General features: G+C 41.5%; 1 protein-coding gene across 2 annotated transcripts in view; it reads left to right on the top strand.

The window, feature by feature from the left end:
* The first annotated feature begins 4,858 nt into the window (after window positions 1-4,858).
* Window positions 4,859-27,998, top strand: part of gabra2b (gamma-aminobutyric acid type A receptor subunit alpha2b) — a 42,388-nt gene continuing 19,248 nt past the window's right edge. The window contains exons 1-6 of one of the 2 annotated variants that reach the window (XM_085172804.1): window positions 4,859-5,387; window positions 5,849-5,933; window positions 14,146-14,261; window positions 22,997-23,064; window positions 25,898-26,118; window positions 27,641-27,723. In XM_085172804.1, coding sequence (XP_085028930.1) covers window positions 5,863-5,933; window positions 14,146-14,261; window positions 22,997-23,064; window positions 25,898-26,118; window positions 27,641-27,723 — 559 coding nt within the window. In that variant the 5' untranslated portion in view covers window positions 4,859-5,387; window positions 5,849-5,862. Of the gene's footprint in view, window positions 5,388-5,830; window positions 5,934-14,145; window positions 14,262-22,996; window positions 23,065-25,897; window positions 26,119-27,640; window positions 27,724-27,998 lie in introns of both variants that reach the window. The other variant, XM_085172796.1, reaches the window with a different exon arrangement.

Here is a 27,998-nt window from a genome sequence, read left to right on the forward strand (position 1 = left end):
ATGAGGCCAAAGTAAAGTGTTTTGGTGTAGATGTCCAGTGTTCTGTTTAGCTAAAAACAAAAACCCTACTTCAGGTATAACAACCTTATCCCATCTGTGAAACATGGTGGTGGTAGAATCATGGTTTGGGTCTGAGCTGCTGATTTTCTACAATGACAACTTGCTATCATTAATGGAACCATTATTTCTAATTGATATGAGGAATTTTGATATGAAAACATCTGGACATTTGTCCTTGATCTGAATCCCAAGAGACAGTGGGTATGAGGGCAACACCTCAAACCACACAAGCTCCTCTACCAAGGAATGGTTATAGGAGAATAAAGGTAAAGGTTTGGCCTTAAAGTGGTGGAAAGGCCCGAAGAATGCAATTCATGCAAAAACATGAGTACTGAGGAAGTTACCTAGAAATGTTTAGCATTTAGCAGTGACACATCACACCAGACATTCAAAGGAAAAGGTTCAGACACTTTTTTGCCCTTAACAGGTAAAATGGTGAAAGTTGGATGATGTTTAAGATCATTCGTCACCATTAATTTTAAAGGGTTCAAAAACTCCCAAGCACCTCTGTAATTATAGGATAATACCTGTTATTGGTGTTGCAGTATTGTGTGATTTAAAAAGCTTTAAAAAGGCTTTTATCCACACCCAATACATCTCTTTGCATCTGTTTATTCCAATCACATCTGTAAGAGTCAGCTAATAAAAATAAATTTATGCTATTTGTGTAATTGTGGGGAGCACAAGGAAATCAGAAGAGGTCTGGAATAATTTCAGGCAGCTTGGCAGCTCCATGAACCCAAAGCCGAAAAAGGCCTGTGAACCTTTTTTCAGCCAGTGAGCAATTTGAATGAAAGAGCTGTCATCTTGGAATGGGCGATCCGTTTTGTTTTAGTGCATCCATCATTTGCACATGAATGAATAACAAAGCCACAGTTATTAGTTCCACCTATACTTCCCACTCGGTTTGTTGTTTGCGCCTCTCTTAGCATTTTATAAGCAGATACAATAACATTACACTATAAATATTACAGTTTTAGTTGACACGTTGAATCTAGGTCACCAGCAGCAAGCCATGGATTGTAATTTAATTCAACTGAGCCTTAATTTAAACACAATGAACGACAATGAACATGAGAGCTGTGTGTCAGCCGGTTTGGTATTTTCATGAGCAGCATGTGTGTGACAAAGGATTTCCAAGGGTGACCTATCACTTTAAGAGTGTCAGAGCTCCTCCATGGACTCCTCATCTTTTTTCTCTCACAACATCTTTCTTCTGCCATGCATGGCTTGTTGCCGAGGTAACAGGCCCAAGAATGGTTTAGCATTTCCAGCATTGCCTAGTGAATCGACTCGTGCTGACATGCAACTGACAACGGCACAGTCGACGACAGGCTCAGGTATTTTCTTCCCAAAATGTCACTGGAGTCAACAGCCACCTGCTGTGCTGTGGTTCACTCTCATGTAGGAATCATATGAAAAGCTGTGCGGTCTGATATCACATTCAGCTGCCGTGTGTGTGATCACAAACGCACGCAAGCAAAACCGAGCTGCGTGCGGTGCTCTGACGGGGTAAAGCATAAAATTCGATCCAGGTGATGGAGACATGTTTGCAAGCTGCTCCAGTCACTTTCTCAGGTGTGAGTTCCTGGATGTCTCCAGCAGAGTGTGTGTGTGTGTAGGTTTATATCTGTACATGTGACTCATATCTCCTCATATAGCTTTTACAATTTATTCGAATGCATTTTACTTTTGGTTCTGCAGAGAGCAAATATCAAAGACTTAAAATTCTGAGGGGAGATGCATCTATAAGCATCTCATAGCTGCTCTGACCGGGGGGAGGGGGGCCTTCTTGTTAAAATGCTAAGCAGCAGAAGCACTTTTTTTGTCACCTGCGTGTGTGTGTGTTTTCTTATTGACCAGATCATCATTGAGTTATTTCCCTGCTGACTGAAACCACATGAGTCAATTCCTTTGCTTGTCTCAGACTGCATTTGCATTGCTCCCTTGGCATTTGTGCTGTTTACATGTAATCAGCGTACTGGAAGCAAGTAGCTTCTAACACAAAGGGTTAATAGGCAAGTGTGTGGTGCCAGCGAAAGAACAGATTGGAGTTACTCACCCCTCCATTAATCATGCTAATGATGAAATACTTTGCATATCTAGTCTTTCTCCCATCACAGTATTACCAGCACAAAACTGGCTTTTAACATCATTATGTAACACCCTGACTGAGGTGAATTTCAATGTTCACACGCAAGTGCCAACAAAACCCCGTGCAACAGGTTAAATAATTGTTTTAATTAAACCTTTGCTGCTACTTTTTAACCTGCGATTATTACCTTCCTCCACGTGGGCTCGATCAATATGCATTGTCACACCGAGTCCAATTGGGACACGCTCAGGGCCGGCAGTGGGCTGGGTGATGCAACATCTTGCAATAAACATTGTGCTGTAAGAGTATGTAACCCAGCGGCTAGCAGCGCAAGCAAAACCCAAGTTCAGAGGTAAAAAAAGGAACATATGCACAGGCATGCACGCAGATTTGATTAGAATAAAAGACAAGAATTTGTTTATTTTGTCCTCGACGCCCTCGATGGTCCTCGCTTCCCGTTTCCTTCCCTCTCACTTAAGTTGGACTTGACTAAAGGCCCAGGGGTCACCGTTACTGAGATGACCCACTTCATCGATCACATGACAAGAATTGATTAAAGGGGAGATCAATGGGACATCCTTCTAGTTTGAAGTATAGCAGAGGGAGTATGCTTGATAATGGTCAGACCTCTGAGGACTGAGGAGTGTGTGTGTGTGTGTGCTGCTTCTTAAATGAGAGTATGTGCTGGGTTATCACTCACCAGCTCTTGTTAATGATCCTTTTTTTTCAACCTGTCTAAGCATTTGTCACAAATACCTAGTTCACACAAATTGTTTAAAAACACAAACTCTGAGCTTCTGTGCCTCTTAAAATGCTTCTTATTAGGAATTTACAGACAATCTGAGTGCAAAGGATTCATAGCTGGATTAACCTTTTAGTTTATCACTTACACAGATAATACAGTAAAGCCTTTAATTACCTTCTCAGTTATAACATTTCCCCTCTTTTCTTTACTTGGTTGCTTCTTCTGTTGGTCACGTTAAATTATCATATTTTCAGGTAGTTTTTTGTGTGATTTCTTTTTCTACACAAGCTTCTTGCATTTAGAGGTAGTTATGCAAAAGAAAAAGAGTGTAGTGAGAAAATGCCTGCTGCTTTCGCTGCAGCATGTGTGGTACTGAAAGAACAGCTCCCAAAGGCTGATGGTCGTAAAGGATGTTGCAAAAGTGTGAGATTCAGTGGTGGTTTTTATCTTCATGCGCTTGGTTAGTGAGTGTCTCGCTTCAAGTGTGCTTGAGAAAAATTGAATGATTGATGAAAATTCTGGCGATTTTTTTAGGTCACAAAACACAGTCACACTCACAGACACACTCTTGTGTTGGCTTCATTTTTCCAATCCACAACTTGCCTCTTAAGCCAACATTGGTTGCCCCTCCTAAACAAAAGGTTTGAACAGCAGGTGGGTGGGGCAGCTCACAGCCAGAGCTCACTAAGGATAACTGCTCTGAGTGACATAAAAGAGAGCTAGGAGTAGGGAAAAAATCTGAAAGTGGGTGTTTAAAGCAGCCTGAAGTCTGAGATTTTGGCTCTCAAGGATGACACTGGCCAGGTTAAAATGAGCACCCACTGTATCAGGATACAATGATTGAGCTCCATAATAGGTAGAGTAAATATATAGGCAGATATAGCTTTGATATCATATGCTATCACTCGCTATAATACAATACATCTGCCTGGCAGAATGTCATCTGTCTGACAATAAGAATATATGTAATGATTTTTATTTATTTATTTATTACAACATCATTTCAACTGCTGTGATGAAAAAATTACCCAGATAAAACATAAATAAAATAGGTCTTATCTTTCTACATATGTCTTAAAATAAGGGATTTTTTTCTTTTCCCAGTCCTTTTTATGTGTTTTGCTCCATTTCTCATCTTGTTTCCTCAACACCTGATGTGGGCCGATACCACACAGCTGCTATATTACATTAAGCAGGTGTCCACCTGAGATGAGCTGCTCCATAATACCTGAGGCAGACGGTGTCTGTCTTCAAAGGTTGTAAGTACCAGATCTATAAAGGCAGGAGTCTACAGCTGATTGGGCCAAAGCTGCAAACCGTACAAAGGTGCCCCCAAGACTATCCAACACATAGTAGCAGGCTGTAAATTTTGAGCTGGAACTGCGTGCACTGAGAGACACAACCAAGTGACTGAGACAGTACACACATACATCTGTGCCATATGTGGACTAGAAGTCCTCAAGTCCCGATGGGAGACACCATCAAAGGTGGCTGAGAACAACAGTGCAAAGGTCCCGTGGGACTTCAAGTTCCAGACAGACAAGCAGCTGCTGGCCATCTAACCAGACATAGTGGTCGCTGAAAAGGAGCAATTGTGCTAGATTCGACATTACCTGTGGATGGTAACATCAGGAAGACAGAGCATGATAAAACAGAGAAGTACCAGAGTACCAGGAGCGCGCACACACACACACACACACAGACACACACACAGACACACAGACACACACACACACACACACAGACACACACACACACACACACACACACACACACACACACACACACACACACATTGCTATAACACGTTCACCAAAAATATGTACCTCAAATAAAATGATCAACTAGATAAAGATTTTTTAAAAGAAAAAATGCATTTTCAATAACAAGAATTCCACGAAGCTGCACTCGTAATCACCGCCGTGTATTTCACTGTGAGTGGAGACAACACTCACATTCCAAGGTCTAGGCTGCAAGAAGGAGGCTCAGTGCATACCAAACCGCCTTTAGGACCCAGCGTGTCTCCTTCGCAGCCTTTGTAGTTTTGTGTAGAGATGAGGGAGACTGAGATGTGCTTCTTGCTTATCACGATTCACATCGAGGCTCTAACAGCTGAGGAGGATGCTGAACAAGGCGATTTGAAGCCCGGATCAGCTCTCACTGCTGCTGGTTTACATTTCACTTCATTTCATTAATTTTTTATTTATTTATTTATTTATTTATTTATTAGAGACATTTCCTCTCACTGACATTATTTTCTATTTAGCCATTTTATTTTTTGGTATTAAATAGTGGGAAACTGAAAGTATTTCGGGCGCATTCCTGCTGCTGGCTGGGACTATGATTTATCGGCGCTTGCAGCTTGGCTCTCATGACAGACTCGCTCTCACTGGGTCTCGTTCAGACGGAAGAGAGCGGTGAATTGTCTTTAACTTTCTTGAGCATCTTCGACGAATTCAGCTGCAGCGGGTACTTTTTGCACTTGAGGTGAGTTCCCTTGCATTCGCCCTCACGCACAAAACAAACGCTTATTTTCATACTGTCATTCAGGCTCGGAGAAGAACGCGTGGGAGAGAAGATGCATCCCTCTAACCCTCTTCCACGTTTCATCTAATCACATTTTTAATGATTATTTCCGCATTTTTTTTAATCGATTGTATTATCAAAATGGCTCAAATCGGTGCTTCATATTTTTGGTAACAGTAATGTTCAGTGAGTGAAGGAGTGAGACGCGTCAGTGAATACTAATTACTGTCAGTTGCCCATCCACCCTTCCTGTGTTTATTATTTATTTATTTTTAATTGATTTACGGCGCTCTGAAGGGAATCCCCGGAAATCAGTGTCATAAAATCTGGCTGTATGGAACACATACAGGCTGTAAATCCACTGGCATGTCAAGCCTGTTAATGCGAGGCTCCATTCATTGCAGCGGCTGTCCTGTGTGTAGGTGTGGAAGCAGCCATGTGGAGCAGAGAGAGCGCTCCTTTACTCCTCGTCTGCCTGCTGGCTCTCACAGCCCTCTGGAAAACCAGGTGAGTGTTTTGAATTAGAGACCCCTTGAAGTGAAGACATGCCAAGAATCACACACTTTGTCTCAGGGGGCCAGCTCTGCTTATCTCATGGGTTTTTGTTTGTTTTTTGGTGGTGGTGGGGAGGGGGGGGGTATAAGTAAAAGGCTCATGATTTCGATTGTATTTGAGTTATCCTCTGTTATTTCTTATGACTGGGCTAAACAATGCACAGTTTGTGTGGTGTGGTTATTAATTTCCATTTACAAATTCCCATAGACATCAATGTTTTGAAATGCATAAATAAATAGATGGCTTTAAATCTCTCCTGTATGCTCTGTGCCCTGCTGCTGTGTGAGGATGCCTCACATTAGGCGCTCAGGTGTGAAGGTGTGTTTTTGATATTGGCCTGAGTGACAGATCAGGTCAGTCAGGCGCTTACAAAGAGGCAGCCAGCGTCAGGAGCAGGAGGGGCGATTCAAATAAGGCCACGGATTTCCCCTCCAGGCTTCAGGATGCCACTGATGCACTGATACTGAAAACTGGACTTCGTCATCTATCTCATCAGTGCCTTTATGTTTTCAAGACATTTTTCCACGTCCAGACTGTAGATGCTCCTGACTTTCAGCCTCGTGCACCACAGTCCACTCCCTTATCTCAATCACTAGCTGGACCTAGTTTCGACGCGAACATGCTCCCCCCAGAACAAGTGTTGGCTCCCACTACAGCCATAGCTGTAAAGGAGAAGACCTACAGAGGACCATCGCCCTCCATCCCAGAGTTCACGAAGGGTGATCCCAGGCAGTTTGCTAGATTAAGGCTTGCCCTAGACAATATTCTCCCCTTTGATGCAACCGAGAGGTTCAAATATCAGGTCTTATGTGACCACCTTAAATTTGAGGAAGCTCTTTTAATTGCTGACTCCTACAGTAACTCACCACACCCCTACTCTGACACGATGGCCTCGCTCATTAAACATTACGGTCAGCCGCACCAGCTGTCACTGCAGAGAATAGCAGAGCTTATGGATGAGCCCAGCATCCGCCCAGGTGACACAACTGGATTCAGAAGGTTTGCACTGAGAGTCCGCGCTCTGGTCGGCATGTTAGAGCAACTTGGGGAAGATGGACACATAGAGCTGCAATGCGGGTCTCATGTTGCTAGATTGACACAGAAGCTACCCCAAAACCTACGTGCTGCTTTCCGCCACTACCTTTACCCACAGAAAGATGGAATACCATCATTGAGAGACTTTGCAGAGTGGCTGGAGTATGAGCTGGTCATTCAAGAGGGCGGAGATCACACAGAGAAGGTAGAGGAGAGCTCGAGAGACGGGAGCAGCATGAAAAGAGATAAAAGAGCCACCAAAAGGACTACCACCGTGCTGCATGGTGCAACACACAGCAGTGCCCCCCAAAGGTCCTCAGCCACAACCCCTTCCACTTCTGAGGTCCAAGACAAGCCCACAGCTTATTGTCCATATTGTAATAACACTCTGCACTTCCTAGATCAATGTGTCAACTTCAAGATGCTGACTAAGGAGCAGAAATCAACTTGGATTAAGTCCAACAATCGCTGCTGGCGTTGTGGGCGGCACCACCAGGCCGCTCAGTGTTGACTTAAAGTGCAGTGTAAGACGTGCAAGGGAAAACACCTAGAGGCCCTGCATGAAGTGAATCTCAGACCTGCTACACCCAATCCACCAATGGAACACGTCACTGAGCTGGGGAATAAACCATCTACTGAGGTACTTTATCTAGACTGGCGTGCTGGCTGTAGCCAAGTGCTTCTGAAGATAACCAAAGTGCTGCTGCAGAACGGTGAGCACACCCTGGAGACATTTGCCATATTGGATGATGGATCTGAGAGGACGATCCTTCTCCCTGAGGCCACGCAAAGACTGCAGTTACAGGGCACAGCAGAGAGTCTTACTCTACGTACGGTGAGACAAGGATTGAGAACCTTGCATGGCGCATCAGTGACAGTCAAAGTCTCCCCTGCCAGCCAACCATCCAGAACATTCACCATTGAGAGAGCATTCACAGCTGATGACCTAGGCTTGGCTGAACATTCATACCCTGTGAAAGCACTTCAACAGAAATATAGACACTTGAGAAGGCTTCCCTTGCAGCCCTTCACAAATGCCCAGCCACTCCTTCTGATCGGCTCTGACTGTCCTCACCTAGTAACGCCCATCAAACCTGTGCGCCTAGGCTTACCTGGAGGACCAGCTGCAGTCAAGACTAGACTTGGTTGGGTACTACAGGGACCAATCCCCTCCCTTAAGCACTCTGCTCAACCGCAACAGTGCCTCTTCCTCTGAACTGCCTCTCCTCAATCAGAGCTTCATAGTCAAGTAGAGAGGCTTTGGCAACTTGACACTCTCCCATATCGAAGTGAGAAACTAGTGACACGGTCTCGGAGGGAAGAGCAAGCTATAAGGCTTTTGGAGGCAAAGACGACAAGACTGAATGTCGAGGGAGTAAATAGATATTCAACTCCCCTTCTGCGTGTCAGTGATATGCCTACACTCCGGGTGCCACCTGAAGCAGTACTCCCTAATCTACGTGGCACGGAGAAGCGCCTCAGTCGAGACCCAGAGAAGGCTAAAGCTTATCAAGTGGAGATGGCAAAGTTGATAGCAGCAGGCTATGTCAGAGAAATCAGTGAAGAGGAAATGAGGGCCTCCAAAGAATCATGGTTCATCCCCCACCACATGGTGACACACAACGGAAAGAACCGTGTGGTGTTTAATTGCTCATACACCTATAGGGATCAGAACCTCAACGAGCTGCTTTTACCAGGCCCGAACCTGGGGGCCTCTCTTCTTGGTGTGCTGCTACGCTTCAGAGAACGCTCCATCGCAGTTAGCAGTGACATCAAGGGGATGTTCCACCAGGTGAGACTACTGCCTGAGGACCGGCCACTACTACGTTTCCTCTGGCGCGATCTGCAAAGAGACACCCATCCCAAGGTGTATGAATGGCAGGTGCTCCCCTTTGGGACAACATGCTCACCATGCTGTGCAATTTATGCACTCCAGCGACACGTCCATGACCACAGTGACCAGGGAGATGACGTGCGTGAGTCCATTGAGAAGAATTTTTATGTTGACAACTGGTTACAGAGCTTCTCTTCTCCAGATGTGGCCACAGAGGTTGTGGACAAACTACGGTCACTATTATCGGAGGGAGGATTTGAGCTCAGACAGTGGGCCAGCAGCACCCCAGATCTCATCAGCCATCTACCAAAGGAAATAAGATCGGAGAGCAGCGTACAGTGGCTGAATCAAACTGATATGGACCCTCAAGAACCTGCTCTAGGTCTGCGCTGGATGTGCTGCTCTGACACTCTGCACTACAAGTCCATGCAGTTGGAGAGGAATCCTCCGACCATGAGAAACATCTACCGGGTTCTGGCGAGTCAGTATGACCCACTAGGGTTTCTCGTCCCCTTCACAACGAGGGCGAAAGTACTAGTCCAGCAGCTGTGGGACAAAAAGCGTGAGTGGGATGACCCCCTGTTACCAGGTGACCTGCTCTCTGCATGGAACAAATGGGAGGGTGAGCTGCAGCATCTGGACAACATCAGTCTACAACGTTGTTATGTGAGCCCAGAGCTGGACAAATCCGACAGTAGGCGTGAGTTGCACATCTTCTGCGATGCATCTCAACAGGCATATGGAAGTGTTGCCTACCTACGGACGGAAGATGCTGCTGGAAAGGTGGAAGTTGCTTTCCTGACTGCCCGCTCTAGGGTAGCTCCTAAACGGCAGATGTCCATGCCACGTCTGGAACTATGTGCAGCCTTGACTGGAGCTCAACTCACTAGCCTGCTGACCAAAGAACTCACCCTATCACTATGCAGAGTGGTGTTATGGACAGACTCCACCACTGTCCTAACATGGATCCAGTCAGAGTCCTGTCATTTCAAAGTGTTCGTGGGAACTCGGATAGCTGAGATCCAGGAACTGACAGACAGCCAGTCTTGGCGTTATGTGACAACATATGACAATCCGGCAGATGATCTAACTAGGGGTAAAAGGCTACAAGACCTCACAGTCCAGTCCCGGTGGGCATGTGGGCCCCTGTTTCTGCAGCTACACCGAGACCAGTGGCCAGAGCACCCAGCCACACCATGTACAGACTTTGCTGAGGAGCGGCGTAAACCAATAACTTGCTTAGCTGTGTCTACTGACTCTATCTCCCTGCCTGATGTACAGCAGTTTACCAGTTTTAGCGAGCTTTTGGAAGAAACAGCCAGATGCCTTCACGGGGCGGCTGGTGACAATCTCACATCAGAGAACTACAAGGAGGCTGAGCTTATTCTGCTGAGAGCTGCTCAGAAAGACAGTTTCCCAGATGAGATCCAGTGCCTGACCACTGGGAAACCAGTTCACTCATCCAGCCGTCTGTTTTGCTTAGACCCGGAATTTGATAAGTCACTTCAACTCATAAGAGTAGGTGGTCGTCTCAGACGATGCCATGATTTGGAAGCTGCTGTGATACATCCAGTAGTATTGGACCCTAAACATCCAGTCACCAGACTACTCATCCGACAGGCTGACAGTGATTTGAAACACCCAGGAGCAGAGAGATTGTTTGCAGAGTTGAGAAGGAAATACTGGATTCTTCGCGGCCGTGAAGCCGTAAGAAGTGAACAGCGCTCCTGCCCTGAGTGCCAAAAATGGAGAGCCCAACCTGCCAGCCCGAAGATGGCTGGCCTTCCCCTTGCACGCCTACGATTACATCAGCCTGCCTTCTTCTCAACAGGCATTGACTGCTTTGGGCCAATGCAGGTGAAGGTTGGTCGGAGAAATGAAAAACGCTGGGGCCTGCTCTTCAAATGCTTGACGACTCGTGCCATTCATATTGAGGTGTTGTCTAGCATCAACACTGACTCATTTCTAATGGCATTAAGAAGATTTGTCTCTCGTCGTGGGAAACCAGCTGAGATACTGTGTGACCAGGGAACAAATTTCCGAGGTGGGGATCGGGAGCTCCAGGAAACTTTCAAAGCCCTGCATCCCTCTTTACAAAGCAAGTTAGCAGAGCAGCAGATCAAGTTTCGATTTAACCCTCCCAGTTCCCCCCACTTTGGAGGGAGCGAGAGATCAGGTCCATAAAGGCAGCTCTGGCCTCCACATTGGGCTCGCAGGTTGTAAAAGAGGAAATACTCCAAACAGTGTTGATCGAGATCGAGGGAATGCTCAACTCGAAACCTTTGGGGTACGTGTCATCAGACGTGGCTGACCCAGACCCCATTACCCCAAATTTGTTGCTGATGGGGCGGCTAGACCCTTCCCTACCCCAAGTGATATACCACGACTCAGAGCTCATTGGACGACGACCATGGAGGACCTGTCAGGTGTTATCCGATCGCTTCTGGACACAGTTCATACGCCACTACCTTCCTACACTGCAGACACGGTCAAAGTGGCAGAAAGACACTGCTCCGATCCAGCTGGGCACTGTGGTGATGATAGTGGATCCCCAACGTCCCAGAGCATCATGGCCTGTTGGGAAGATCAACAGGGTATTCCCCGGAGCTGATGGTTTGATCCGGTCTGCAGAAGTGAACGTAAAGGACCGTACCTACGTACGCCCAGTGAGCCGCCTTATTCGACTACCTGCAGTACCAGAACAAAATGGACAGTGAACGACATTCTGCAAACTTGTGAATGCAAGTTTGGGGGTGGCTGTTCTGAAGGCAGGACTGTGATGCAGTTTTCTGCCTCGCCACTAGAGGGCGCGGCCGTTTTGTGAGTAATGTTTTTGACTGGGATGAAAAATGGTATTCATGGAGGCAGTATGAATTCACAAGTTATGCTCGGGAGAGTGTGCGTCCATAAGACTGGACCACACACACACATACCCACACTCACGCTAAATCTGCCATTAAAGAGCTGAACGATCATCCCCTGTCCTCGTTATTTTCTGGAGGGTCATAGTGGCACTTGACCTGTGCACACCCTGCGATCACCACTGCAGAACTGAACCTCATATCACAAATCATCATAACAATTATAGTGCTATAGTAGTGATACAGCATTATATCACTGGCTGTAATCTCAGGTCAAATATAAGGAGAAAACTAGCCTAGGTAGTGTTTTCCCTGGAGATTTTAAACAACAGCATAACATGACATTTTAGTTTAAGAATAGTTTAAAGAAATGTAACCTTGGAAGTTGTCAGGAGCTGCACAATGTTGTCTCATAATAAAACTGAAAAACTCCTGTCCTCTGGAGTGCAACAAGTGAGTGCTCCAGTGAAGCTCGATGGAGTCAATTTATTTACTTTTGCACATCGCCAGCTGCTCGAATACTCTCCTTCCTAGCCTGATTCTACTTATTGGTGTGTTTTTGCCTCAAGTGGTGAAACATGTTTGTTCAAGCTTGTTGAAGAGGATATTTTTATGTGTTAAATTCATCTTCATTCATGTGAGGCTGACACTTTGCTCTTCCTCTCAGACATGCCCCTGCTTGTCTCGTTGTTTTGCACTCTAGGGAGAGTATAAGGATGGCATTGCTTTAGTAATGATAGCATTACTATAGAGAAAAACTGCTCACAGCAGGCTTAACTGTAACATGGTGTTATAACTAAGCCCACATAGTGTACAATACTAATGACATTAAAGGTGCTTTTCAGTATTCAGATTTAGAATATATTGGTTTCTAGAAAGAGAGCAACAAATAAAGCCATACACAATAATCCATAAACATATATAAGTAGAGCTTTGTTGCATTCATTGCATTTAACTGGACTCTTGCAGCAAATTAATCTACCTGCATTTGTGGTATTATTTAGCAAAATTTATTAGGATTGTTCTGATTTGCCCATTGGACTGCTTTTTTTGCACGCAGACTTGGCAGCCTTGTATATCATCTCTCTTAAAATAGGTTTATGTTGATGAAAGCCTTAAAGACAAACATCTCCCACTATATTCAATGCTAAGCATGTCTGCTGTCACCAGCAGGCAAAGAAAATGTAAACATTCTAAACTGCTGTTCTTGAATTAGCTGAGTCAGCTGTTTGTTTGTTTTTTTAACATTTTTTTTCTCAGTGTAACTATAGCTACCAGTAATGGCAGCCATTTTGCTGCTGTTTTATTATCTACCTCATTTCATTAAGTGGGAGATGCTGCTGCATTGTAGAAATGTACTGTTAGCCATTGTCCTCAGGTTACATATCAAATATATATCGATATACATCAATATAAACATGTATCAAATATCAAACACTGTACCGTAAGGCCCAGTAGTGATTGTGTATCTAGTGAGGTACGCTATCAGGATGTTGTTAGCACAACATCTACAATCATCTGTGTTTATGGCTAAATTTGATACTTTGTTTAAGCTAAAATAGCTAGCTAATCAAACTGCTAGCAGGATAATGTTAGCACGTCTACAATCATCTGTGTTTATGGCTAAATTTGATACTTTTACTTAGTTAAGCTAAACTAGCAAGCTAATCAGACTGCTAGCAAGATAATGTTAGCACATGTACAATCATCTATGTTTATTGCTCGCTTTAATAATTTTTTTAAACTAATTGGTCAGTTAGTTGGTGTAGGTTTCCTCTACAGGCTAATTTAGATTTTTTATAATTTTTATGACTCCCCGCCCTACAAAGCAAAAAAGAAAATCAGCATTTTGGTATACTCATATGATTGTGTTTCTTATGGCTTTAATACACAACCTAGAACATACTTGAAAATAACAAATCAAATATTTATATGCTATTTTGGCCTGTAATATAAATATGAAGGCTACATTAATGTAATGCTTTCAGTGAAGCTAATTAAAGGATTGTGGTTCAAACAGGAAAAAGAGCTAAAGATGGGGGAAAAAATGATTAATATTGTTTATACTTTCCCAGCGACTGCTTAAAGTAAAATATGCCCATAACCTGAGGCTGTTATACCAGAGCTGTTGACAGTGGTGATTAAGTAGAGCTTTAATGTGGGACATTAACTGAATTTATTTACCATGAATCTCTGCTGTGATTTGCATAGTCAGTTGTGTTTTGACTCCCAGATCAGATGGCTGGAACTGGGTCATCCATGTGCATGAGAAACATGGTTACGTGTATATCTGTGTTGGTATGCAGTCTCTGCCAGCTACAATAAGCACTCCTGTGCTTTTCATAAATCAAGCTGCTGAGAAGAACTGAATCTAAAATGTAATCAGAGTACTGATGAAGTGTCCCCTTGTTGTTTTCATGTCTCTGCTTACTAGATCGGTGAATGCAGATGCCACATCTGATTCCTTTAAAAACAACATCACTCTGTTCACACGCATCCTGGACAGCCTGCTGGATGGGTATGACAACCGTCTACGGCCTGGTCTTGGGGGTAAGCAGAAGAAGTGCAGACATACAGTTTATAGAATCTAAATGAACAAACGCTGTTACGAAACAGCACGTGTGTCTTTTTTGTTAACGGCTGACGGCTCATTTGAAGTGAGAACACTTCATTTAACATCAGCTTTTCTAGTACTGATAACCTTTGGCAGCAATCCCCTCGAGAATAAACTGACAAACACACTCTGTGCACAAAACATTTAGATTATATAATACTTCCCTCCACTTCCTGGAAAGTAACAGCAGCCAAAGTGGCCACATTTAACCCTGCAGAGTTTTACTCTTGCTTGACTTTTTAGGGAAAAACCAAAGTGAGAATATTTGTGTAAAACATAAGGAAAGACACTGTATGTGTGGATAATGACACTGTGTAGCTGGTTTGTGCTGTCTTAGTGTTTTGTAGCTGCACTGCACAGTAGGAAGGTGGCTTGGAATTACGTGGTATGGTTACATGTATAAACGGCTGATGTCCTCAGATGAGTAAATTAAAAAGAGTTAAAAATAAAATATTTAGATCAGAATATAAACACTTTTGGTGTATGCTCTGATGCTGGGGCCATTAAAAAGAGCTTCCTGAGAGCTCCCTTAAATGTTTAAAAAATTTAAATTTTTAAAAGCATAACAGGCTTTTGGTATTTTTTGCTTCACACTTTCTGCAGAAGGCAGCGTTTGGATTTTGTTGTTTGAAGAATCACATTGCCTCACGCACGCGGCAGCGCTCCACTCGTCATCCTCACATCTCCTGTTATCCTCCATGTTTGGGCATTTCCAGCTGGCCCCTCAGCCCAAAGCTGAGCTCCTCCCTCAGGATTTGGTGCCATTTGAAATTCAAATTCCTGGGGCCATCAGCCCAGCCCAGGAGCCACCATATGTGGAACAGACCTCCTTTAGCTTGGCAGCATTCAGCCTATTCAACTGGCCCTACAGTAATAGTCCTGCCAGCTTATTTACTGTGCAGAAAAAGCCCCAATGTATGAAGAAAGCTCAGGTATCTAGAAAATGCAGAAATATAGAATGTATCTTTGTGTTTTTGATATTTCACAAAAGCTTGATACACCAAAACAGACTGATAGGATCACGCCAGTAAAAACCTGATGCTTTTGGACCAACAGCTAGCAGCGAATACGTGTCTGTGTAACACACAGACTCAGCGATCTGACGTAAAACACTTAAATAAAACATTAGAGCATAAATCAGAAACTTTTGAAGTGTGTTCCTCTACAGGGGCACAAGCCTCGTAACGCTCACAGTGTAGTAGCACACTGTACCCATTAATGTACGGAGGAAACAAACAGCTACAGAAACGACATCAGATGTTTTCCACACGGCAGAAACATTAGATCTGTATGTCTCATCTGTGTGTGTGCGTTGGGGGAACACGTCATGTTAACGCTCCACTGGACTTTGGCTTATGACATATTTATAACAACTGAAAAAGAGCCTCCTCACAGCTGCACGAGCATGCTCACTCATACATACAGTAAACTCAGGGTCAAAGGGTGAGTGTCTTTGACAGTTCTCATGGTCTAAGCATAAGCATTCACAAAGAAAGAGAGAAAAAGGGAAAAGCAGCTTGAATGCCAGTGGATTCAATGTCATCAAACATTCAGTCATTTATGTAGAGGCTAATTACACATGCAGAGTATAGTATAAAATCTATTTTCTCCCTGTAGCAGTTTAAATGTTTCACTATCCTCCATCATTAAAGATGTTTAGAACAGTTACAACTGTGGACATAACACGGACACAATGCAAATCAGCGAATAACTACAGCCTGATAAACCAGGGAGGTATAGTTATGGTATTTTACAGTTTGTAGCAATGATCATATGATAAAGATTGGGAAGATGAACCCACATTTCCCTTTGTGGGGTTTCAGGGGAGAAGAAAAAAGCAGCTACAATTTGTTTAACCATGAGTGAATAGCTGTGTGGGTTTAGGCTGCGAATGTCTCCAGAATTTACTTAGAGCAAATTTACGTAAAGCAGGCTTTCACGTGCATAACTGTGTATTTTCTCTGATATAGATAATGTAACTAGACTGTGGACTAAATTGTTTTAATCTGACATTTATTTTTCATACTTGTCATCTGTTTCAAGTGCTCTTTTGAAAATGCAGCATTTTTTTCCAGACACTTTCACTGAAGTTGAGCCAGGCTGCAGAAAGTGAACAGAGAACACACAGTTGCTCCTCATCATCATTAGTGTGACTGTGAGGAAGCTCACTTCTGTTCGTATTCACACTTCTGCCACTAATTTGCTTTTCACCCCCTCCAGAAATTTGTCACCTATCCATGACTTCATGCTCAGCGCTATACCTATCAGAGACAGTTACATGTCAAAAGGTTTTTATTGTCTAAAATCGAACATTTCTCATTTACTGGGAAGTAACCATAGGCAACAACAAAAAGTCCTTTTGATGTTTGGGACCGGTGTTTTTTACTGGAGATGACCAGAATTCCAGCGCTCTCAGTCCTGACTGGTGATTAACCACTTTGCCCCACACATGTTTGATTATAAACCAGTCCATTTCATGTGTGTGTAACATTAACATGTTGTAAGTTGGAAGCTCTTTCAATATTAAATCTCAAAGGATCATCAAGAAAATGTTTGCAACGATAAACCTAATCATAGAAACTTTAAACAAGCTAAAAGTAGCTAAAGCTAAAGGTATCCAGAGCTCAGAGCCATCCACAGGCGAGCGGCCTTGGTATGAGCAATCAAAGCAGCTAAAAGGGCAAAAAAAGTTAATGCCCTGTTATCAGGTGTTATCCTTTTATCCTTATTTGCAAAAGATGTAAGTACCTGGGATTTGTCTGGTAATGTAAAATATTTTGGATAAGGGTGAGGTATAGGTGCAGGAGCCAAATTTTGGTTGTTATCTTATGCGTGCTGCTAGAGGTCAACTTTTGTGTTTTTCGGTAAGGTGTGTTTGTGTGAATGTATTTAAGGTAGACACACGTAATTAGCGGCAGGTGTGTTGTTGTTCAGTTTGTGACTGTTGTGCTGTTATGATATGGTGATGGATAAAGAGAGCTGTTGACACAAATGCAACTGATGGAAGAGAAATAAAGATTAAAAACGAATAAGATAAGTAGCTGGAGTTATTGGACTGTAACAAGTTTAACAAGTTCATTCATACCAGTGGCATCACGTCAACTTGAATATTGTGTATTCACAAACTTACTAAAATGAAATTAATATACAGGAAATGTTCTAGGTTTTATTCCTTGTTTAAAATTTGACGTTATGACCTGAGATGTTTTGAGTTTGTCATACCTATTCTGAAGAATACTGCTACACAAAGACTAAAACTAATAAAAACTAAACTGAAACCAAACATTTCCAAACAACAAAGACAAGTAAACCCCTTCTGGAAACAAACTGAAACTGATCCAATCTGAATTAAATAAAAAATATCAAGCTATAAAAATTAATATAATCACGTCTTGCGTCTTCTAATTGGACTCTGATTTTTAAATGATGCCAATGCCAAGGTTTCTACTGCTTTGTGCTAAAATGTCAAAAAACTTTTATAACTGCACAGACCAAATAGTTCACCAGTATTATTCACTGCAGCTGCAACAGGCGTCGACGTGTGAAGAGGGTTAACTGACCTTCCTTCCTCACCTGTGTGACGGAGGAATCTGGATGAGTTTTTACACAATGCTAATTTATGAGCAGCTCCTAAAATATGTAGTGCTTTGTTCATTCAAGTCAAATCTGTTCCTCTAACAGTCTGTCATTTTGCTGCTTCTCTTCATCTCCATTGAAACTGGCAAGAGTTAAGTTGACATTTGGATGGTTGCACAGTGGAATGCACAGAGTCTCTAACACAGGCAGGTTGTGTCTTACTGATTAAACATGGTTCAGCAGGCCCATCTGTACCAAATGATTCAGATTATATGAAAAGCACGTGTTTGTGACTGCTGCTGAATAAATGAACTTTAGGTATTGTCCTTGCTCCCTTAAATAAAAATATTCTAATGTCCTCGGGCATTAAATGCACTCTTGATATTTTAGTAAGCACGTATTTCCCCTGAAGGCAGTGCTTTTCTAGGTTTGCCACTAAAATGAATAAATAAAAAAGCTAGTTTTGCTTTTGAATTTGTCCCACTGGTACAATGCAAATGGAGTGCAGCTACCATTTGGTGATGGATTTGGTTTTTACAGACCTGTGTTTGTTTATTCTTGAGGGGCTTTTGATACTGGTTTGTGATTTCTTTTTGTGTGTATGTGAGAATGAGTGTGTGTAGTCGTATAGCAAAAATCCTTTACTTTACTTGATTAAATAGTTTTCTGAATCAGACATGATAAATGACATTGGGCCTGCATTTGCATATAAAATGTGCTTAAAATGAAGAGCCAGCTCCATGAAACCAACAAGACAAGAGGGTGTTTTTTCTCATTTTCAAGCACCCTCTGCAAAGTACGCTCAATACAAAAACACAATTACAATGAATAATAATAAAACCCTCAAAAAACAAATCCTGATCATTAATGTTAAAGCTGTAGCCTCCCGAAATCCTGAAAAGAGAACAAAGGCTGTCTCCTTTCTGTTGTAAGCTCCATCAAAGTCCATCTAGAAGTCTTGCTTCTCAGCAGTCATCTTGAAACTCCGCCCCTTATTTGTTCAGTTATTTTGAAGTCCGATATACATGATCTTTCATTTTAGTGGTCACTTGGATATACAGTAAACTACAGCAAAGTTCTTGCACCACAATGTTTGCTGTTGTAAAGTTATCTCTTTTGAGTCCTCTGGTATCTTTTTAAATGTCTTTGATCCTTTGCACCACACAGAACATGTATGGGCTTTATAACTGTTATAAATACAGTGCTGACTTGCAACAAGAATAATTCTCCAGGCTTGATTTTCAGTTCATTTCTTGTGTAATTTGACATACCCCAGCCTCTTCTTGCTGTTTTCTTTTCTTAAGAATGAATGGCTTCTTTACAGCCACCTTTCATTTCTAAGATAAGATTTCCAGTGCGGCTTCAGTGAACAGCAGATGGATCAGCTGAAGGGACAGAGCCATCTCTCAGGTCCTGTGTCTGGTCTTTGCTGGGGTTTTTCCCCTGATTTCTTAATGACATGACTTTCAGAAACTGGTCATCAGCTATGGAAAGGGTTTTAGATCTGCCACTTCTTCTTTTGTCCAGTTTCCTCAAATTGTTTGATAAACACAGTGCACCCCATACCAGGACATGCCAAGTTTTCAGCTAACAGCTCGAATCACCTTGGTGGAACAAAAAAATATTATATTGTCAGTCTGTGTTTTCTTTGGCATTTTACATAGATTCAGCCAAAAAATGGGAACAAATGTGTTAGTGACAGGTTGGTAGTGCCTAAAGACATAAAATAAATTTTATTTTTAGTAGTGCTGTCAGTGTTAACCTTGTTAAAATGACGTTAACTCCATAACTACACCAACTAATAGCAAATCTCCATTAGTAAATTAATGGAGATCGCCCCGTGCGAGGGCGGACAAGCTAACTGCGCTGACGCATTGACACCGTGCAGCTCCTCAGACGGGGCAATCTGCGGGAACTCACTAACGGAGATTTGCCGCGTCAATTCGGTTATGGTGTTAACGTCATTTTAACGAGATTAACGCTGACAGCACCCATTTTTAGGGAAATTGGTTCTTTGCTAAGTTTTCTGTTATGTGCAGACACAACACAGGTTCATCGCTTAGGTTTTTATGAATGAGTGACTGATAGGTCAATGTGAAGTGGCTTAACAAACAAAAACTGTCATCTGACAATAGTCAGCTGCAAGGACTGGACTGAAAATGAGTAGAAATAGCAGCCAGTGTCAATGTCATTGGCTCAAGACAAATTTAAAAAAAAGTGTCTTCAGAACCAAAATATGGAGAAAAAAGGGATGGCACAAGAACTCTGCACAGTACTGTGTGCCAAAAGCATCAGCTTTAATAGTAAATATCACAACTCGACAAGACTCTTTGTAAAAAAGAAATAAAGAATGGATTTACAACAAAGTACAAAGAATAACTACAAAATACTAAACAGTGAAGAAATGCAATGAGACTTCAAGGAAATTCATGGCAAACACTAACCTCCATTAAAGGAAAAACAGCCAGGAACAAAGAAAATGACAACATTATTTTTCCATCATATAAATAGCTAATGAAACCAGCCCGCAGCCCTAATACTATACAGAAATTATTAATCATACATTTGCTCAGATTTAATATAAACATGATAACTGATAGCTTCTTTAACACAGTCAAAAGATTAAGTAAATCACAATGTCAGGTGGCGAAATCATCCCTCGTGAATTTTCCCAGTCTTTCTGTTCATCTTGTGTCATGGTGGCTCCTGTTAGTAATTCTCAATTGCACAATACTTTTAATATTACGTAGCAAGCTCAGTAAATGGTATAGAGATGAAACATTCACCCATTACAACACATGACCAGCACACTTGGATTAAACAGGATATATAGTGTCACAGCCATTGAGAGACTCAGTATATTACAGTGCATTAAGCCCTTATGCTAAAATGCACCATTCTTGGTCACAAGAGAAAGTAATACAGGACATTTTTACTGAGGCACAAATGTATTTACAATTATAAATCAAACAAATGAAGGTCTCTGTGGTAGAGTAAAAATAAAAGATGAATCTCAGTCTGCCTTATTTACATTCCATAGCCTGGTTTACATGAATAAATGCACCCAGTGGCATGTCTAGCTAAATAGATTGAACCTATTACTCCTCAGCCTGCCGCAGCCTCTGATTTACGTTATCTTATAAGGTGAACGGTGGTAATATTTTATATTAAGCCTGTGATTTATAGAGTAGTTTAGCTGCATGAATGTTATCAAAGCGCTGACTGGTTTCCACCGATGCTCAAATGTAGGTGGAAGAAAACATGTTTATTAGAAGCCAGGGAGAAACATTTGGCCCTTTTTAACACTTATTACTACTGGAGACAACACATACCTGCAGGGGAATGAAATGTGGGTGACACCCTGATTGATAATATGTAATTAAAGACAGAACAGTCAAACTGCAAACTACTGACACTGTTATCAACCATTTCTATGATATGTCTCAGAGGGATTGTGGATGGCAGCTCACCTTGCCATGCATGAGAGAGCTTTTCTTAAAGTGAAGTATTTTTTAGGTGGTATGTAAGATGCTTTTCGCTGTGTAGAAGAGAGCGTAGTATGAAATATGGAAGCTTTTTGAATCGACCAAGCACAAGAGATTTATCTTCAGTAAATATTTCAAAGAGCCGGAGTGTAGAGAGAGCGAATGGAGCTGATGCAGCAGCGCTGATGCAGTTGCACATTGTCACTGGAATGGGAAACATGCGAGGCCTTGCTTTTCCATAGCTGTGAACATTTAGGTCAAATTTGAACTTACATGTTGCTTTGATTCAATACGTGTAATCCAACAGAGGTTGAGCGAGCATTTCAAAGGTCACGTGTACAGTTGTGTGATAAAGAAGGCACACCTTCTTACAGTTAAAGGTTTTACATATCAGGACGTAACAAAAAAAATCTGAATCAAAAATAAAACCATGTTATTGTCTATTTAACATGAACTAAGCCAACATGCAGAAGCAATGTCTGAAAAACTAAGAACACCTGATTCAAATAATCCTTTTCCACGTGACCTTATGGGTCTCTCACATCATTGTGGAGGAATTTGGACCTGGATCTTTACAATGCTGCTTCACTTTAGCTCTGCAGGCTGCAGACTTTTGTCCATCCACAGCTCCTTTAAGGTTTTATCATTTCAAAGCATTGCAGCATCTGGATTATTTCCTTCTTCAGCCATTCTGCTATAGCTTTGCTGTGTGCTGGAATGATTGTCATGTTGCATGACCCAGTTTGGCCCCGTATTTGACACTAGACTATTTTTCCTTATGGTCGACTCATAAACACAGTGTATGGTGCTGTGCATTATGGACAAACAGCTCCACTTTGGTCTAATCTGTTCAAAGGAGATTGTTCCAGAGGTCGTGTGGTTTGTTCAGATCCATGCTGTCATGTTTGTTTTTGGAGAGAGGAGGCTTTCTGCCAGCGGCTCTTCCAAACAAGCCACACTTGTTTAATATTTTCTGATCATGAATTTTAACATTTAATATGAACAAATAAACAGTTGCAAGGTTTAATATGTCATGATTGATACTCATTAGAGTTTGCTGAATTTTAAGATTCTGAATTTTAAGTCCTGATAGATAAATCTTTGACAGTAGGTGAGGTGATCTATATTCATAATATAGTTCTGTCTGTATGGTAATGATGACAAATAACTTCCTGAAACAACATCACACAAATAGAAATAATAACGACTAAAAGCCACCCCGAGTTTAGCTTAGTAATTGCTTTTAATATGTGATTACAGCAGCAGCAGTATCCATGTAGCTCTGAAAAAGCACTTACTTGATGAAGCTCCGATAAAGTATAAGATCGTTGTGCGTATGGCATTATGACTCCAGCCCAGAAATGACTCCACGTATCCCAGCGCTTGCATATAGAGAGGTAATTACTGATTATAGATACACTGATAAACTGAGTAGCTATTCCTGAAAATGGAAGAAAAAAGATCAAAACTTTTGTTTAATACTCTGTAAATCACCTCAAGCTTCGAGGATATGTGGCAAACTTTTGAACAGTACTAAAAATGAAAGAAAGTTCAGTGTAAACTCGCTTCTTTTGTGTCTTGATGTCTTTAATAGTTTTTCTCTGATCCAGACAGAGTAACTGAGGTGAAAACAAACATCTATGTTACCAGCTTTGGACCAGTTTCAGACACGGACATGGTGAGTGCAGCGAACGGACGTTTATTCACTCTGCTTACTGTCATTTCTCTCACAGCCTGCTCGTGCTTCAAGAAGAATCAATACTTCTTTTAATTTCACCTTCATTATGTCTTCCCCTCACACAAACACATACAAACACTACAGTACTGAAGTAGGACGAGTAATCCTCACTGTGACACGATGTCTATTCATCTGGCAATTTTCATCTCATAAATTATTGAAAGTCTTCTTGTTATTCAAGTCACTGCTTTGTTTATCCTGGGCTTTCCTGTTTATCATTCTGAAACACGCGCCCACCTTCGCATCATATCATCAGCCTCCCTTCAATTGCTAAAGGCTCATTTTTCCAAGTGATTAATTCATCGATTCAGCAAGTTCAATGCAATGTTCTCTGAAAAATATGTGAACAACACAGCTCTCGGCCAAACATAAATCAGCACTTATAGAGAGTGGGACAAAGACACCAAATAATAAATCTTTGAGGCTAAAATTTATTTAAATTTCCCAGATCCAAATGACCACCCACATCTCATCAGCTAATTGGCCCAGAGGGTGATCTGTCGGCCAAATGATTTCTGATGTCTCCTTTTAAAAACATCTTGAACATAAACAGATGGACGGACAGACAAACAGCTCAAAGGAAAAATTTCTTTGCTTCAGTTTCACTGGCAGAGGCCGTCACTGATGACCTCGCTTATAACCCAAGGAGGAAATCACTGCTAAAACCATCCCTTATATTCAGGTTTGGAAACACATTACTTAGTTAAAAATATATTATTTATCTCAGGCTCTGCTGTGAGATATATGCCTCATAAAAAATGAGAAACAGGATGAAATATTCTCATCTGATCTGTCTGCTTTATTCAGATACTCTAGAGAAATTCAGACGATTGCTGAGGTGGCCACATATAAGATTTATATAAGGTTCACCGAAAGGAAGAAAAACAATAAGATGAAAAATAGAAAAAATGAACAGTATTTACTTTAGGGGACTAAGTCACAAAAATGAGCAATCTATATTTATTATAAAAATGAAATACAGATAGAGTCAGATAGCATAAGGCTGCCAGCCCAGCATTTGAAGTGTACCTATTATTCTCATTTTCATAATCAAAAAGCAGAAAAAATTGTAAACACAGAGACGTCACATAATAGTTAGTTACTGGGTTTTTCTGATACGTGATAAACCTGAAAATTCAGTTTGTTATTTGCCTAATAAATAACAGTTTCTAAAATATTTATATTTTATTGTGTTTTATTTATCACAGGTGGAATAATAAAAATATATAACTGTCTAAGAGTTGGACTCCAACTGTTTGGAGACAGGTTGTCTCTCCCCAGGAAACCTGTGCAATTACTTTGCAATTAAAAGTGGTCACAGACAGGCACGTGTTGCACAAATAACCTCTGAGTGACCAGTCTGTTGCCTCAACTACTTGAAATCAGTCTTTGACAACAAAAGAATTCACCAGGCAACCACAAATGTTTCCTAGTTGCAAGGTAGTTGTCCTATTTTTGCTCTAGTGTGATTGAGCCACGATCACTAAGTAAGACAACCTAGTTCACTTGCCTACTGTGACCATTAAAGGCTTTTATCATGTCGAAATGTAGAAATAAAATTGACATGAAGAAAAAAATCATACTGGGTTCCATTGAGACATCATCCAGAAATGGAAATTCAGCTGATGTCACTGAGAGCCAGGGGGAGTATTTTTGATCAGTCTAAAGTCTGAGCTTTTATCCTTACTGGCATTAGAAACAATGACCTCATTGTTTTTAAACTTCAGCCATGTTTGGTACGAGAATTATCTTCATATCTTACGAACAAAAAAGGTTTTTAAAAAGGAAAACAACCAAAAAAAAGCTCTTATTTTGTAAACCAGCTCCATTTTAGCTCCCAGCAAAAAGGAGTAACACTGTATTCTTGTCATGGATTAATGCATAGTGCTTACTTTAGGACATCACAGTGGTATATGTAGGCGTTACCCAAAATAAACCAGTGTGCACAAACATCAAAGTGAAGGACCAGGCTTCGCAGTCTGATGTTGAGGTGGATGAATGTGTTTTTAATAATTTAGAAGGATGCAGAATGTTTTAGAAGAGAGCTCAAAGAAAACATTTACAGTTAACCTAAACCTATATGTCGTAAGAACCACAACTTACTGACCTCATTTATGCTCCATCTTTCAACAACCACACTGTTCACGTTCAGACATTTTTTAATGACTTTTGCTAAACTTTACTAAATGAGACCTGAACTGAAATACTAAAGCAGGCCCTCTCAGAGTCCAAGCTGCTATACCATAAAATCCACAGTTTCAATGTCCCGACATCTAAATGTCACAGGCTTTGCAACTATGACGAGTAAAAAGAAAAAAAAAGTATCTCTTTCTGCTTCTCACCCTCACTTGCTGTGTGTGAATCACATTCACACGTATACACATTTCACGGTGCACTGATTTCTGCCCTTAATCCTTGCTGTGTGGTGTCTTTTGACAACACAGTATTGCAGGTTAAGGGGGTCATGTTGGCCTCAGAGTCAGCTTAGGAAAACAGCAACTGAGTAAGCTGTGAAGGAACAGGGTGAGTGTGGGTCTCACCTTCATGGAGACTCGCTATTTGGAAAAAGGGAAAGGTTAAAGTTAACTTCACCTGCCAGCTCTGCCTACAGAGCTGGCAGGTGAAGTTAGTTGTGATGAACTGCCCATCAGTGTGCAGTTTAGCATTTTTTTGAGTGGGAATGAGCCTTGTTTTAATACATGGGGAACCTAAGTCATAAGAGAAGTAATAATATAGTGAGATTAATTCATGAACGTATCTCATCTTTTCTCAGGAGTACACCATAGATGTTTTCTTCCGGCAAAGCTGGAAGGACGAGAGGTTGAAATTCCATGGACCAATGAATATTTTGCCCCTGAACAACCTGATGGCGAGTAAGATTTGGACCCCGGACACCTTCTTTCACAACGGGAAAAAGTCTGTGGCACATAACATGACCATGCCTAATAAACTGCTGAGGATCAAAGATGATGGGACTCTGCTGTACACCATGAGGTAACTCAAGGCACCTAAGCAAAAAGACAGAAACAGTGAGAATCGTGTGGATAATATACGTTTGCTGTCTAACTGAGGGTTACTTAGAAACACTGATTACATCTATAAGGCAAACATGAAGCTCTTGCTAGCAATGTGTTAGCTTATGTTTACACGTAATGTCACATCATCACTGGAACCTGAAAGACTAAACGAGGCATTTCTCTGCTGCCCAGCACTGCATTTAAATACACGTCTTTAACCCTGCCATACAAGCTCAACAGCCAGAGCTGCTTCCAGTCGATCCATCCTTCTCCAGAGTCAGTTCAGACTGACTCAGGTTGGATTTGGAAAAGTAAGTCAAAAAAATGATGATGGAAATAGACTTAGATGTGGATTGTTGATATTTTTCACCATAGCCATAGAAACTCAACTCCAGTCACCGTGAAACTAACAACAACTGGGCCATTGTTAAATGGCTAGGTAATGTTAGCGCCTCCTCTACCCGCACAAAAACACAGATAACTACATGTTTGAGACATGAACCCAGGAACTCTCAAAGCCAGGCTGCTGGATACAGCTTCATATTTGCCTAAGAGACATGAGAGTCCACGAACTTTCCTAAAATAGAGCGAAAGAAAAAGAGAAATGACGTGGATGGAACACTTTTCTTGCTAAAGCAAGCGTGAATACAGCAGCAACACAGAATCCCATTTGTTCAAATGTATTTTTTATGCCTCCTGTTTCTCGCATTCATTGCTATGCTTGAATGCTATTTCAAAAAAGTCAATGGAAACATAAATTTTTGTAATAATATTAATTATAATAAATTGCTTAACAAATTTAGACCACTTGTCAGAAAAACAAAAATTACTGAGCTCATTGCAGGAGATTCATGTTTTTATACCTAAATTTGTGCCGGCACACTGGACTCTGAGAAGTGACATTCAAACAGTAAAAGTAATTTTTCTATTTAGAAACACAAACATGTGTAATTTGGCATCTCAGTAAAAACTAAAAATGTGCTTTACTATTTTTTCTGCTTTTTTTGAAAAATAGCCAAGTTGAAGATTCATGGATAACAATAAGAATTACAGCTCAACACTGAAAACATTATTTTTGTTTAAACAGCCTGTCCTGGTGGATGAACCGTTATACATTAAAAAAATGATTTTTTGTAATTACCAGTATTGTTAATTTCGTCAGCTGTGGCATGAACCTTACATTGGCTGCTGGTCTGATACATTTGTAAGCACTGTGTATTTTTGCAGTGGTTGGATATTGTCTTAAACAGCACACAGCTATGCGGTTTCTTAGCACAGAGCTAACCTACAGTGTCACCATCTCTGCTGGTCTCTGCAGCACCTCGTTTGCTTTGCTCCGCTGATTACAGTTAAGATGATTATTTTTGTTTCAAGGCATTACAGATGGGAAGTGTCTTGAATAGTGCATGAGGCTTGTGAATTTATTTTTTTTTCTATCTCTGCTGTATACTTTTCATGCATTTGCAAAGTCTCCTCCATTTTCTGTGAATTGGATGCAGGTTAACTGTGCATGCAGAGTGCCCAATGCATCTGGAGGATTTCCCCATGGACTCTCATTCCTGTCCACTAAAATTTGGCAGCTGTGAGTAACTCTGATGATGATAGTGCCTGAGGGAACTCAAAAGTAAAATGCTGCTTTGTTTCTTTTTTTGTTTTTTCTTTCCTTCCTTCTTCTCACTGGTCCTTTGGCGAGAGAGGAGCCTCAGGAACAAGTGAAGCTAGAATGCATGGCTCAGTTTTTTGGCAGTGGCACAAACAACACTACGGATAGAGGACTAATTGGTAAAGTCCCTGGGAAAAATGGGGAAACCAATGCTAAGCTCATCCAAATATTTTTGTTGGGTATTTAATTCTGCT

Source organism: Neolamprologus multifasciatus, chromosome 2 (assembly GCF_963576455.1).
Source record: "Neolamprologus multifasciatus chromosome 2, fNeoMul1.2, whole genome shotgun sequence".
Classification (NCBI taxonomy): Eukaryota; Metazoa; Chordata; class Actinopteri; order Cichliformes; family Cichlidae; genus Neolamprologus; species Neolamprologus multifasciatus.